The following is a 15,394-nucleotide window of genomic DNA, read 5'->3' as shown; positions in this document are numbered from 1 at the left end:
TTATTCATTCACCAGGCATTTTTCTGATCATTTGTTATTTGCCAGGTTACAGGAAACAGAAATGGGCAAGGTAAGAACGGTCTCTGCCATTGTTCAGCCAGTGAAGCAGAAGCTAAGGAGCCAGGCAGGGAAGAAATAGAAGTAGGATGTGAACCACTGGTCCACAGTAGAAAGAGGGGAAAAAATGTGAAATTAATTCTAATTTGTTGTTTTAGCAGCTATGTCTAAAATCTATTCGTTTCAACATATCATCAACGTAAAAAGTTCTCGTACTAAGCTTTCAGGAGCAGGTGTGATATTTCCACGTACAGGGGTACACCTCAGAACCGACCAGGGTGGAATCCAGTTGTCACATGGGGCTCATGGGGGCCCTCGGAATGGAGCATGTCCAGAGCGAGGGGGCACGGCAGCCGGCTGGGAGGAGGTAGCGTGACGTGGGTGCCGTGGGCTCAGGGGGTATCAGGCTCCTAGGGGAGCACTGGTGAAGCCCGGTCGTGGGGGGCCGGGGCGGGGAGCTCAGGTGTCAGCAGGTGGAGATTGCTCTACCTGTGGGACACCAGGTAGTGCTGTCCACAGTGGGGTGAGATTTTCTAGGGCAAGAGTGTAACTCGTAGAGAAGCAAGCTCCATGTATAGCAGCCCTTAAGCGTCAAGCAGGTGAGAAAGGGGCAGAAACACGGGAGAGAAACTTGGAGTGAGAACAGGTGCATTCCCAGGAGAACGGATTTACAGGTGTCGGCCGGGGAGGGAGAGGGAGGTGGAGAAAAGATGGGTCGCCCATGCAGAAGATTTCTGAATAGCTTATGTAGACCTGAAATCCTCTCCATAGTTTACCTGACATGTGAGCTTTGAACTCATCCTCGACCCCACTTCTGCACATAAGCCTGGTGCTCGGATGTACTTTAAGGAACAGGTGCCAGGGCCCGTGCAGGTGTCTGTGGTGATGTGGGGCTCTGGATGCTTTACGTAAACAAAGAAGCAGCCGCAGGTTTCTTCCTGTTGCTGTCCTAGGAGTTCCTCTGTGCCCTGTCCCTGTGTCACTGTGCGGGTGCCCGGCACGGCAGGAATGGGGTCCCCTCCCTCCCTGGCCTCACTGTGACCCCGGGGCCCCCCCGGGGCGCGGGCTCCCTGGACGGGTGGTTGAGCTCAGGTTCATTTCGTTCAGCTGAAGGAGGGCCCTCCCGGCTGGCCACGAGGAGCCCTTTGCAGCCAGTGGCATCCCGGCCCCCAGGGCAGCCGAGGCGGGGGGAGGCCACCACCAAGGAGGGGCCCACCCGCAGGGCCCCCCACCCCCCGCCCCGCGCAGCTGTGGATTGCAGATATTGTCACCCCTGCTGCTGCTGCAAACCTAGTGACAGAAAGGGGCAGGATGAAAGGCAAGAAAAACGAGGTGATCAAGAGATAATATTAACTGGAAAAATCAAGAAGGGATCTGTCAGTCCTGGTGGAAAAACATGTCTCTCCTCGGCGTCCTCTGCTTGTCTTGGGCCGCGGGAGGTGTCGGGCGGCGCGGTGGCGGGAAGTGGCCCGACGCGGAGCGGCCTCGGTGGGGTATTTTCCCACGCGTGTGCAGAACGGACCCGGGCCTCGGTGGCGCTCAGTTCCCGCCCGTCCCGGCCTTCGTCGCGGCCGCCGCGGTGCCCGAAAGGGGGAGAAACCCAACCAACTTTTCTCCCTCCGCCGTCATTGTTCGTGGGGTCGTTACTCGGCGCGACGCGGTGTTACATCGGGTCCTGTGTCCATCATTATTAAAATGTGAAGTGTGTCGGTCACAAAGCATACATTTCGGGGCAGTTAGCTGAATAATTCCTTTCTTTATTATCCCAAATTACTGCTGAGCTCTGGAGAGGGGACCGGTTTAGCCAATTATTGCCATTTGAGCTGGATTTGTGGGTGATTAGCTCCTGGTCGAATCCAGTCCCGGCCGGCGCTTTGAAGCCCGCGCCGTGTGATTTTCTCAGCAGTGAGGTAGGAATAGACGCGGCTAATGACAGCAAGGTCGCGCGGGTGAGCTGACCTGTGTGGGGCGCAGGTTTGGGTTTCGCAAATAGGGCATCGACAATAACAAGTGTGGCACTAACCCTGCCGTGCATAATCGGGGCTTTCTAGGATTGTCGGAGATGCTGACAGCTCAATTAAAGTGTAACCCTTTGTACCCTACAGCCCGGCGGAATAACAGAAATATTACTAACCAGCGAGGGGAGGGGGTCACCAGGGAGCTGGTTAAAGATCCAGAACCGGCTCCTCGGCCCCCTCCCCCACGCCCTCCCGGCTCCGAACAAGCTGGGAGAAAAGCCTCCATTTGTGGTATAATAGGTCCTCTGGAGGAGGGAGAGGGAGACAAATATTACTTAAAAAAAAAAAAAATTCAGTGGGGGCCGGGGGGGGGGGGCTCCGTTGTTTCTATGGAAACCCTTTAAACTGGGAAGAAAGTTAAGGTGGCCTGTAATTGCGGCCTCACGTGTGCTGGCCCAATTGGTCCGTCTCCTCGTGCCAAGGCCCGCAGCCAGGCCTCACGTTTGTGGCTTTGCCGCAAGTTTTGCGTCTGAGGAGGATCTGGGGAAGCGAGCTAATTGGGATGATTTTCTTGCACACGGTGAATGATTAGGTCATTGATTTACTGCTTTCACTTAAGAGCATTTTCTGCACCTTGGACGACAAGCTGGTTTGACCTGTGGTGGGTCTGTGGTCTTGTCATTTTTGTCGCACTTTTCTTTTTTTTTCCCTCTTAGACCCTGTAATGTGGGGTTCCCGCGTCCAGACTCGACTTGATGGCATTTTAATTGAGTGGCAGGATGTTACTCCTTCCCCGTTTTTTAATTTTTGGTTCTTGGCTTTTGACGACGCTTCAGATTTTTTTGGAGACGTTTTAGAACAAGGAACGGCTGTAAATTAGGGTGATTATTATCGGGACCGACCAACCAACCACGCACCGGGCACCGATAAGGGAATCTGGGAGCCCAGGCACCCACAGAATTCCCGGCCACGGAGGGAGATGACCCATGTATCCAGTTGGGGACTGGAGGTTCGAGGTGCCTGATAGACACTCAGGGAAGGACATCCAGTTGGGACTGGGATGCAAAGGTCCCATGAGTGGGGACATGACAGCTGCAGAGCCAGCAGTGTCCCGTCTGCTGTGTGGATGTGCTGACGGGCAGGAGGGCCTCCTTGTGCTACAGCAGCCTACAGCCCCGTCACACGCTCACACGCCACCCCGTTCATCTGCTGGGGCTGCCACGACAAGGTGCCTTGGACCGGGTGCCTCAGACAACACGTGTATCTCCTCCCAGTCCTGGAGACTTGCATCCAGGTCAGGGTGGTTTCCTCCTGAGGCCTGTCTCCTTGGCACACATGTAGGTAGACCCTTCTCATTCTTTTCCTGGGGCCTGGTCTCTATTTTCATCCCCTCTTCTCATAAGCACACTCAGCCAGGTTGGATCAGGGCCCGTCTCACGGCCCCATTCATCCCTTCTTCGTCTTTAAAGACCTGCCCCCACATGCAGTCGTATTTGGAAGCACAGGGGGTTAGGATTTCCACATAGGAATCTGAGGAGGACATAATTCAGCTCATGACAGCCAGTATCTGAAGGTCTGGATGATGCTTAGAGGTTCTCAAAGCCCAGAGCCCATGACCCCGCAGCTCAGGGCTGAAGGCAAGAGGGGTGTCCACCAGGATGGCAGGAAAGGGAGGATGCAAGGGGGGCATCCTTTGGATTGCAACAGAATTTGCACTTTGGAATAAAATGTATGGCTGCTGGCCAGTTTCGTGTCCTGGAGCTGGGCTCCACACCCATTTTCTGTAAAGGGCCAGATAGCAAGTGCTTTGGGCTTTCCTGCAACTACTGAGCTCAGCTAGCAGAAGCATTTACGAGCAAGAGTAGCCGTGTTGCCGTTAGACCACATTCACACCAAGAGGCGGAAGGTTAGACTTGGCCCACGGGCCAGCCTGTGGCGGCCCCGGTCCTGTGGGATTCCCAGCACCAACAGTTCCTAGCCAGGTGCCCTGGACTGGGAGACCGTGCTTAACAGCAGCGAACCAAGTGCTCAGGATCACACATCGTGACTCAGGGCGTGTGACCATCCACGTTAGGGCCGAGTGTCAGTGATGGGGGCCGTGGGGGCGAGCCTGTGTGGACTTGACCCTCACTACAGGTGTGCAGTGAGTGACCGCCCACGCATCCGAGTCCAGGTGTGCTCTTGGAAAGTGTGTTATTTGCAAGGGACAGCTTAGCATAAGGGGTGGGCAGGGCAGTAAGTTCCCCTTCTGGAAGAGCAGGATATTCAGAGGGACAGCAGGGAGCGCGTGACGTGCGAGAAGAACGTCCCTGCTCCTGGTACCACCCCTTTGTGTTCCCCAATTTCTAATGGTAAAAGTCTGTCCACCCTCCACCCACCCAAACATGCTTTTCTGGGTGGTGGACGGGGGATGGTTTTTGGTTTATTGGGGGGGGGGGAGTGTTTTTGTTTTTGTCAGGGAGCTCCACACCCAATGTGGGCTCGAACTCACGACCCCAGGATCAAGAGTTGCATAGTCTACCGACTGAGGCAGCCAGGTGCCCCTCTAAGTGGTTTGGTTATGTTTTATTTTCTAAGTCAGTTATTTCAAGTAAACCACAAGTTTAATCCATGTTACAGGAAAAACCTTGATTAGAATAAAAATAATAAACATAAATGTGAAGACTGATTAGAGTGCATACTCTTTGGATCTCTGTTAAAGATGCCAGCATCTCTCCGCAGCATTTTAGAAATACATACAAACCTTTTAACGGCTATGATGAGAACTTTTTTTTTTAAAGATATTTATTTATTTATTTTTATTTATGATAGTCACACAGAGAGAGAGAGAGAGAGAGAGGCAGAGACACAGGCAGAGGGAGAAGCAGGCTCCATGAACCGGAAGCCTGACGTGGGATTCGATCCTGGGTCTCCAGGATCGTGCCCTGGGCCAAAGGCAGGCACCAAACCGCTGCGCCACCCAGGGATCCCGAGAACTTTCAAAACTATTACGGATGTGAATCATGAAGCCCTGAGGACCGTAACAGGTGTTTATTCCAGGAAGCAAAAAGGACTCAGATATCACTTTTTTTTTTTCTTAAGTACAGAAACAGCAAAGCTTTCTGGACTTGTGTGGATTTGTTTAGACCACGGGCAAACTTGTGTTTTTAAATTCACTAATTAGGGAGCTGTTGGCACCCCCTCTGGCGCAGCAGGATAATTCAGTTTGTGTCACTGCGAGACCAGCCATGTGCTCCCGTTTATGTGCAGTCACGGGCGCACGGCCTCCAGCCGCTGTCCAGGCCGATGAGAAATGCCACCTCGGGAGAAAGCGTGGTCTGATCTTCACAAGGACCAGCCTGCAGCTTCACATGGCGCTGACCCCCCCACCCCCACCACCTCGTTCCATAGGACCTTGGCCATTAAATGTTCCCGTGTGTCCTGACAAGCTCTGTGCTCACGGACACCCGCGTCCCTTGGTCCCTCGCACTCAAAACAAAGACTGATTTGCCTGGTTAAGACCCCAAGTCTCTCATGCAGTCAGTAAATCTTTGTTGGTAAATAATTGCTATCGAGCAGAGTTTTAATATAAATTTATGAGTGGTGTTTTATCACAGCTTGGGGCTGCAGCAAGCACTGAGTGATGGATTTCAGATCGCACTTACATTCATTACATTAACTTTGTAAGTTATTTAAAGCTTGTACACTTAACATTGCTTTTGGCTTTCAGTGACCTCTTGGGACTAGGCAGGGAATACACATGACTGATAAAGAGATTGCAGCCAAAAGACAATCCTACCCTTTGCTCCACCACAGGAAAAGTTCCTTGAGCAAAAAAAAAGCAGAACGCGTCTGCCTGAGATCCTGGTATTCTGGTTGTCGATCATTAAAATCCCTGTCTTTCTTGATGCACCAGTAAATTAACTAGGAGGTAGCAATTAGATCAACATGTGCCATTTCCAAGTAAGATAAGAGGAACATTTGAGAGGTCACAGAGCCCTTCCGTTTCTTACTATGCAAACAAGTAAAAGATATCAAAGCTTTAAAATCGGTCTGGAGGGCAAAATGATTCACAGGGAGGCGGCCTGGCGTTGGGGTTGCAGGTATAGACCGTTATTCCTGGCTCTTCCCGCTGCGCTGGTCACCTGTTGCTGGTAATTGACCCAAATCGTCATGGTTTAAAGCCATAACCATTTTATTATTTCTCATGATTGTGCAGGTCAGGAAATCGGGGCCAGGCATAACGGGGACATCCTCGCCCCAGAGATGCCTGCTAGAGCTGGAGCAGCCAGGATCATTTCTTCACTCACATCTCTGGCAGTCCTGTAGCTGGCACCTGGGCTGTCCTCCACGTAGCCTTGGGGTCTCCCTTTTCATTGTGTCCCCAGCAGGATGAGGCCACTCAGGGCCCCCAAGGGCGTAAGAACAGGAGCTATCAGACTTTCTTAAGGCTTCAGCCAGAGCAGACCTAGCATCATCTCCACCATGTTCTGTGGGTTAAATTGAGTCAGAAGGGCTAGGAACCCCACAGGAGCAGATCTTTTTGAGGATAGTCTTTGGAGACTAGCTACTTCCATCTACCCTTGCACCTACAAAGCACCCCTCACCCTGCCCCTGGATTCTCAAAACCTCATCCCGTGGTGGCGCCCATCTCAGGCTTGAAGTTAGGGATTGTCATCTGCATCAGGTGCACACACAGATGTGGCTCCTTGGACATGACCCTTGACATCTGAAGACCAGGGGACCCCAGAGCCAGGGTTCCCTGACAGCATGCAGGTGCACGTGCACACACATGCCCGGTGCTGACCCCGGGTGGGCGCACTGCAGCAGGTGCCCTTCAGCCAAAGAGGAGAGAGATGGGAACAGTATGGAACAGTTCCTGGTCCATAGCAGCTCTGAACCCAGCCAGGCACATGTGGCTAGTCACCCTGCTCTGGACACAGAGCTCATGTGCTCTCCTGGGGGGTGTCCTCCAGGGCCTGGGGCTCTGCTGTCTCAGCGACCTTCCTTTTCCCCAAGAAATGGCCTGGTTTTGCAGCTGTGTGGCTTTCTCAGCCTGCTTCCTGCTGGTCTTCGTGTGAGGGTCAGAGGCCCCTTTTCATTCTAGATGTGCTCTGTGCCTTTTAGTCCAACAATTGTAAGGTACAATTGTAAAGGTACAATTCCTTTAAAACCCTTGTGGGTGTCCTTTGTATCAAATTGTAATTTATTCCATTAGACAAAAGCCAGCCCACAGGTCCTCGTCTCTGGTCCACACATGCTGTCTAATTGGAAGGGTCTGTGAGGCCCTGCCTTAAATCTTTGAGTTCTCAAGACGAGGGTCCGATGCCGCAACCTTGCTGGGTCTTCATCCTGAGATCACATCTCCTGGCGTCCCCCGGATTAGATCTTTGTTCTCAGACCAAGTCTTAGCCTGAGTTTTCTCCTGGCAGGAGAAGCTGGGAGTGAGAAACGATTTTTCTCATGCTGGGATATTTTCTCCAATTCTGCTGAAAAACGGAACACCCTTGACCCCCACCCCCACCCCAACCCCCCCATCCCAGTTCGTTAGAAGCAGTAGCAACATGAGCATTCTGCTCAGAAATCTCCTTCGCCAGGTCCTGGGCTCCTGAGGCCAGCCGTTTCTGCAGACAGCAGGTCTGCTGGTGGCTCTGCCCTGTGCATGGCTGGGGTCCCCGTTGTCCATACTCAGGTGGCATTTCCCCCCCTCTGTCGTCCTCACCTCCGTCCACAGCTGTTGGGTTCCTGCAGCCTCAGCCAGCTGCCCCGGTGCCAAGCCAGCAGCCCATGTTTGAGGATTTTATTACGGCAGCATAGGGCTCTAATTCTGTGTTCCTCGTCTACCACTGCCTGAGAATCTACCCCAAAACTTAGTGATTTCAGAAAAACAGTCATTATTTCTCATAATTCAGTGACTCTAGACCACAGAGCACAGCATGGCTTCTCCCTCAGACCTTCCCAAAGCTTAGAAGCTGCCAACATTTCTTAACATGTAAACCCGGCGTAGATAGCATCCCTTCCGCTGCTTCTGTTGGTTGAAGCAAGCCCCCGGCATCCCGAGTCGGCGTGGGACGGTTTCCACGGGGGGCGTGACTACCTGGCGGCGTGGTGCCGCGGAGCCGTCCTTGCAGACCAGCTGCCTGCTGGCTGTGCGGGGGAGGTTAGGTAAACCGAGCCTCGGTGGCTCATCTGTCAAATGGGGATGATCACGGTAACCGCTTACGTCAGGTTGTGAGCGCTCAGTGGCTTAGTACCGGTAAGGCTCTTAGAGCAGGGGGCCCGATACTGTTTTGAAACAGCGAATTTTAGAAACAGATGCATAAGCCACATACGAGCGAAATAAGACACGAACTGTAATGACGTCTCTGCTGCGGTAGCTGGTCAGCGAGAAGCGCTCTCAAGCAAGAGGTTGTTTGCGCGTGTTCAGAAGTGGCATCTGAAAGATGGGCCGAGTATGCATCCTGACGTCCTCCCGCCGTTTTGCCCTGGGTAACGCAGAGTCAAAGAGACTTAGAATCATAAGGGCCATTTGCTCTCGCTGATGGGAACTGCCCGCCCGCATGTCTCTGGCACAGAGCCTTCCAGCCTCTGTCATCTTCTGGCTGTGGGACCATGGCTTCGTGTCCTCTAAAAGTTGAAAATGAAATGTTTTTAGATTTCCCATTTTCTTGGTGCTTAAGTAGACGATATGTGAGTTCGCGATGGCAGGAGCGTGGGTGATGAAGTGCGAGGGGGCTGCCAGGACGGTAGTGGCCCCGCTGCAGTGATACGAGTCTGTCCCACGGGGCCACAGTGCATTCGCTCTTTCTTGGGCGTGTTGGGGGATGCTGTGATCCTGGGGGGTCGGGGGGTGGGCACGGCAGCACAGCACCTGGAACCTTTAGCTCCTGGAAGAGTCTGGGACTAAGAAGGAACTCCCGAGACAGAGCCACCAGATGGGATGTCTCCCTGCGGCTTCATGGTGGCCCTTCTCCGTTCCTCCTAGCGAGGGCACGTCGGAGGGGGCCTCGTCTCTCCACGTGGCTCCAGAACCATGAACCAGGCTCATCCTCACCCCTCCGGCAGCAGACCACGGCTCCTGCAGCTCCCGCTGTCCGCACCCGCAGGCTCCCTGGCACACGGCGGCCCAGGAAGGCCTGGGTGACTTTGGGCACATTCCATGAAAAAATACTAGTCTAACAGATTCAGGACTGAGTGGTGTACCTTCCAGGGTCTTGTTAGACTCTGAGATTCCCCGATTCTCACTTGGTACAAATACTCTGAAAAAAAAATCAGTGTTTGGCCTTCGCTTCCTCAAAGAAAGGAAAAGAAAGAAACTATGAGAGAACACGTTTGAATCCACAGGAGCTGTTTGCTGAGTCTTGTCATTTGTCATCTGATTGAGCCTCTGATTATAAAACTTCACCTTGCGGCTGCCTCGGCTGCTCAGCGGAGAGCACGCATCTCTTCCCGCCTCCCAGGATGGGCTCTTTCAATCAGCCACAGAGAGGCGGGTGCAGGGAGCCGGGCACCCGAGCAGCTCCATCGGCACAGAAATCTTGGGGGGTCGGGTAATGAACCCAGCTGGGGCCCCCGCCAGAGGGCAAAGGCATAGCTCCTGGGACACCGGGGTGTCCTTCAGCTCTGCTGGCTTCTGCAGCGTTTGAATCATAATCGGAGATTATCCTGCAAGGTGGACCATAGAATCTTTTAAAGATTCTCAGGATGTTTTATTTTCTTTCACCAAGACACTCAGTTTCCCCAGCACCAAGTCAGCCTAATTTAACGCCATCTCCTCCTTGCTTCCTGGTTAGACAGTTTCCCTTTATCCCCGTAGGAGTAAGTCCCCATGGCCCCCACTGGGGAGAGGATAATTGTGCATATAGGATTTGCTCGTGAAAGTGCCCACGATCTAGCCAGGAGCTGCGTGGGTCCGTCTGCGTGGAGCCCCGAGGCCAAGTGGGGGTTCAGCCTGCGTTTTTGTCTGAGTGCAGATGGACGAAGCTTTCTGAAGCCTGGAGCAGCTCTCAGCTACCGGTGACACCGAGGTGACCCCCAGCCCCTGGTATTGTTGGAATTCCATCTGAAACAGATGCTGGAAAAATGCGAGCCCACAGGAGGACGTCTGTGAAGTTTTGTTAGGCTAAGTTTAAAAATCTTAGAAATCTGCCAGAGAGGGAAATTGGATGATTTTAAGGGATCGTTTATCTACTGTCACATCCCCAAGGGTGCCTGGCCCTCTCCCGAGTCCTTACTGTGCAGGGGAACTGGACTCACCTGGGTCTGTAACCGGCCTGGTCCCCTGCACCTGCCTCTCATGTTGGTCTCAGTGCTATGTCTGCTTTAGACTGGTTTTTCTCGGATTCTAAGAAATCAGGGTATGTTGAGTTACGCTGTGTTTTCTTTAAATAATAAGAACGTGCGGAGGGATGATCTTCCAAAGGGTCCCTTGTGAGTGTCTTCAACCTGAGAAATCTTTTCCCCCCAGAAACAATGTTTCAGTGGCAGTCAGACTTCCCAGCTGGCTCGGCTTCCATTACATTTGTGAAAATTGGTATAAAGAGTAGTATTGTCACAATATTTGGGACTTGAACCTAATTATCACATAAAAGCGTTCCCTTGGTTTTACCTCGTGTTGTGGTTTGTTGAGGGGACAGCAGAATTAGGGGGTCGGAGGAAGTTGGTTGAATGCTCCCGAGGAGTCTCATGGGCACCTCTGCTTCTGTTAGATTCCTTCTCACACTCGAACTTTGCTTGGGCCTCGGTCCAGGTGAATTAATTAGCATCATTCCTGTGCCTTCTGAGTCATAGCCACCATCCTAGGGGCTCCTAAGAGGACAGTGAGAAGGAGAGCAAGTGGGAGACTCTTTGGTTTCCCTTGTTCTGTGAGGTCAGGAGCTGAAGAATCCAGAGCTGGAAGCACAAGTTGAGATAGTCTGACGTGGGAGGGCGCAAAGCCCCACCCGGGAAGGAAGGCCCCAAGCCAAGGCTCAGCTCAGTGCCAGGCATGAGGTTTCACTCCAGAAGAGCCTGCAGATGATGTGGGAGGTTGGCTGGGCCCAGGTAGTTCAAGCAGGAGCATGCTCCATCCGTCGTCAGAGGAGGCCTGGGCCAAACATACTTCAGTGCACTGGCTTCAAATTCCGAACGAGTATCAAGAAGCCTTAAGATAGGGGCACCTGGGTGGCTCAGTGGTTGAGCATCTGCCTTCGGCTCAGGTCATGACCCCGGGGTCCTGAGATCGAATCCCAAATCAGGTTCCCTGCAAGGCACCTACTTCTCCCTCTGCCTATATCTCTCGTGAATAAATACATAAAATCTTAAAAAAAAAAAAAAAAGCCCTAAGATGGCTTTGTTAAAGATGGATCACATTATATACGATTTATCTTTTGAATGCGGTTGCTACATTTACAAGTGGAATTTCATTCTTAATCAATTAAAAATCCAGAGTGAAGAGTTGTAAATTAAAACGCTGTTATTTGTAAATATCAGAAGTTTTGGAATTCAGTTACTATGCTATTTTTAGAAAAGGACATTTAGGTTTCCTTTCTTTTTTTTTTTTTTTTAAAGATTTATTTATTTATTTATTCAGAGAGAGCGAAAGAGAGGCAGAGACACAGGCAGAGAGAGAAGCAGGCTCCATGCAGGGAGCCCGACGTGGGACTCGATCCCGGGTCTCCAGGATCACACCCCGGGGCTGCAGGCGGCGCTAAACCACTGCGCCACCGGGGTTGCCCTAGGTTTCCTTTCTTAAAACATTGCACGCTTAGCCCTGGCGTCTTCACTCAGAGAAGGTGCCTGGTGCATCATGGTGGCTGGTGTCGTATTTGTGGAACCGATGGCACATCTTCTGACACTCGGTAGCATCACACGGTGAAGATCTACACACACACACACACACACACACACACACACGGAAATTGGTCGAACATATGTGTCATGCATAAAATAGAGGAGAAAAGCCAAATTACCAAACTAAACATAAGTGATTTCCGTTTTAACAATGACAGGAGAAAATGAATGCTTAAAATACCTCAGATTACCTGTGTGCCTCCTTTTTAAGAAAACACGAGACTTTGTCGTTTATATTTATGGATGAATATGTGCCTCCTTTTTGCTCCTAGGGCATGCTGCTGAAGCGAAGCGGCAAATCGCTGAACAAGGAGTGGAAAAAGAAGTACGTGACCCTGTGCGACAACGGCGTGCTGACCTACCACCCAAGTTTACATGTGAGTGTGGACCCTTGGCGTGCGGGTGGCAGGCCCGCAGCTCAGCTCCCACGCTGCGTGTGTGGCGGGGGTGGGGGTCCTCCGGCCTCGGTCTCTGGTTGAAGTCGAAGGAGTCGAGGGTTTCCTGCTCCGCCACGAGATAAAGAGCACGCCCCTCGCCCTCGTCAGACCGTGTGTCTCTCCCTGCCCCTCCCTGACAGCCCATCTCTGGTTCTGACTCTGCAAGGAGTCCCAAAAAAGGGGACGGATGAGGTAAAGTTTTCCAGTGAAAGTAGAAAGACAAGAGCAGATAAGCAAAAGAGAAGAAAAGCGAGCACGTATCTGAAAATCCAGAACAAAGGGCACAATTAGATCGGAGCCCAGGACTCCGCTCTGAGCAGCTGAGCACAACAGTTAAGTTTAACGCAGTTCGTGACTCAGTTTCTATTGTCAGATAAACACACACGCCCGTTTGTAAGGTAAGAGAAGCGTTTCTACACGTGTTAATAAAATGCGATGTATCGGTGGCGTACGGAAGACAGAATTAAAAAAGCAGAATTAGTTTTATTTTGGGGGGAAATGCGGACATCCTACCCATCCGTGAGATCTCTTAGGAAGCCTTGATAAAAATCTTTAGCTGGAGTATTAATCACAGCTCTCTAACAGCACATCCCACGAATCTTGCATATTTATTGGTCTCGATGTAGATAAATGTGTAGTTTAGAATATATAACGTTGGGGCGCCCAGGTGGCTCAGTTAGTGAAGCGTCTGCCTTCGGCTCAGGTCGGGGTCTCAGGGTCCTGGGATCGAGCCCCGCACTGGGCTCCCTGCTCAGCGGGGAGCCTGCTTCCCCCTCCCCCTCTGCCCTTCCACCGTGCTTGTGGTGTGCGTGCTTGCTCTCTCGCTCTCTTTCTCTCTCGAATAAATAAATCTTAACAAAAAGGGGGATATCTAGTGTTAGCTGCTCATCGGATTGTATCGAAATGGTAAGCTTTGAATTTAAAAATGTTTAAATACTTGAAAAATGACACAGTTAGTTATGGGTAAGAAGTCACACATAAGGAGATTGAAGGAAGTCGTTCCCACAATTCCCCCCTCCCGCCGGGGAACACGACGGCTACTGTTTCGGGGTGTGCGCTCTGGGCCGCTCACTGTGCGTCAGTGCTTTATCCTCCAGGACCACGTGGCCACCCTGTGCGCCGTCCGCGCCCCCTTCTCTGGACACTGACAGATCGCACGCGCCTTCCCCGTGCCAGCAGATAGGCCTGTGTGCCACCATTGCCAACGGTTACGTCCCAGTCATGGGACATTAGTGTGGATGTGCCCTAATCGGTTTAATAATGTCTCCAGAATGAACGTTTGGCAAATAAATTCTTTGATTTTTTTTTTTTAATGTCTTAGGTAACTCATCAGTGTCCTAGTGTATTTATCGTTTTCTAGAATTACAGGTAACAAGTGGTATGCTTACTGTCTAATTTGCTTCCTGGGGTGAATTTCCCTTCTTCTGCGTGTCCTGCAGCAGTGGCTTTAGCCTTCAGAACCATGTTAGGAGGCAGGTGTTTCATTAGGCATCCTTGTTTCTTTTTTTTTTTTCTTTTTAATTTTATTTTATTTATTTATTCATGACAGACAGAGAGAGAGACAGACAGAGGCAGAGACACAGGCAGAGGGAGAAGCAGGCTCCACGCAGGGAGCCTGATGTGGGACTCGATCCCGGGACTCCAGGATCGCACCCTGGGCCGAAGGCAGGTGCTAAACCACTGACCCACCCAGGGATCCCCCCTGACTTGTGTCTGATGTTGACGGGAACGCCTCCCATGCCTTACCCCCAGGTAGACTTCTGAGATGGAAATCTTCATGGTACCTGGCAAATTCCTTTGTGTTTGGTTTAATTTGGCTGATTTGGGAATAGAGTCAGGTTGCTTCTCCAGGTGGCCTCCACAATAGAGACTTAATGCCAGTCCCAGGAGGCCTGCCCATGACCGCTCCCACGCCACATGCAGCCCCGCTGCAGAGCACCAGAGCAGGGCCAGGTCCTCACTGGGTTCTCTCCCCAGCGCCGCCCCGTCAGCTGCCCTCTCGCTGGCTCATGTCAGAGAGCACAGGTCTGATGATTGACCCAGTCACTCTGTGCTATTTAGAGAGAGAAGCGTAATCAAAATATTCTTGCTAGGACTCACTGACCAGACAAAGTGAGGTCTGACCGATGAGCCTTCCAAGCTACCTTACACTCGCCTGCTAAGCCCAGGCTTGATCAGAGGGACGTTTGCTTCTCCTTGCCAAGGGAAAAAGCTTGTGACAGCAGTATGTCCCAGAAAGTTCCTGTAGGAGGGATAATCCCTACTCCCTTCCCATTCCAACCCTTCAATTAATATAATCACAATCAATTATTTGAAAATTCTCCCACGTGAGCTGCTTCTTGTGATGCCCCTCAGCTCTCGCCTATTCCTTTACATGGACACACATGTACATGTGCATGGGTGTTGTTGGAGCCCGGAAAAGGAGCACAGCAGGGCTTTGCTATAATTATAGGACAAGCAAGAGCCAATATCATTTTAAAGTGCAATTCAGTTAATGCCTGTCTCCTGGGAACTGAAATTACTAGTGCAGGTACTCTCCTCCCTAAGGGAGTAGTGCAGTTTGGGGGTGGATTTTAATTACTGGAGCGCAGAGAGATGGCATGGCCTTCCCCCTAATCCTCCTTTGACTCTATTATCACAACCAAGCTTCGGATGGAAGTTTGGAGAGGAAGTGAGTTGCAGGTACGCGTCCTCTTCCGAGCTGTCCGAGAGCTCCAGCTCCCTAACCGCGGAGTTTGTCTGACAGTCTTTGGCTCAGAATGGGAAGACACATGAAAGGGATGCCCGTGACTTTTTCTCATGACAGATTTGAGAGCATGCAGATGTGTTGCAAATTCAAGTCTTAAAATTCTCCGCCGTGAAGACCGTCCCAATTGTGTTAGTCTAGGAACTTTTAAAAGGTGACCGAACCCAATGATACCAGTTAGCGCTGATCGCGCAGCGACACCCCACTTCCTGGGAATCTCCGGGCTGTGTTATGGCTGGAAGCCCACGCAGGTACATTTGCTGTGGGTGGTTAAAGACTGGGGAAATCTGCCCGGGTCGGTGGCTTTGGGTTTCATAAGTGGGGAGTGTCACTCTGTTGTCATCTGCACGGATCCAGAATAGCGTAGCCCACAGCCCAGGTCTCTC

The 15,394-nt window shown here is 51.6% G+C and overlaps 1 protein-coding gene across 10 annotated transcripts in view; it reads left to right on the top strand.

Annotated features, from left to right (window-relative positions):
- AGAP1 (ArfGAP with GTPase domain, ankyrin repeat and PH domain 1) overlaps positions 1-15,394 on the top strand; it is a 530,214-nt gene that overhangs the window by 313,402 nt on the left and 201,418 nt on the right. For all 10 annotated transcript variants that reach the window (XM_041766497.1, XM_041766496.1, XM_041766499.1 and 7 more), the window contains one exon: positions 12,098-12,202. In XM_041766497.1, the coding sequence (XP_041622431.1) occupies positions 12,098-12,202 (105 nt within the window). The remainder of the gene's footprint in view (positions 1-12,097; positions 12,203-15,394) is intronic.

This window comes from Vulpes lagopus, chromosome 8, assembly GCF_018345385.1.
Source record: "Vulpes lagopus strain Blue_001 chromosome 8, ASM1834538v1, whole genome shotgun sequence".
NCBI classification, from domain to species: Eukaryota; Metazoa; Chordata; class Mammalia; order Carnivora; family Canidae; genus Vulpes; species Vulpes lagopus.
The sequence above is the reverse complement of the archived record's forward strand: the minus strand, read 5'-3'. Positions and strand labels throughout refer to the sequence as shown.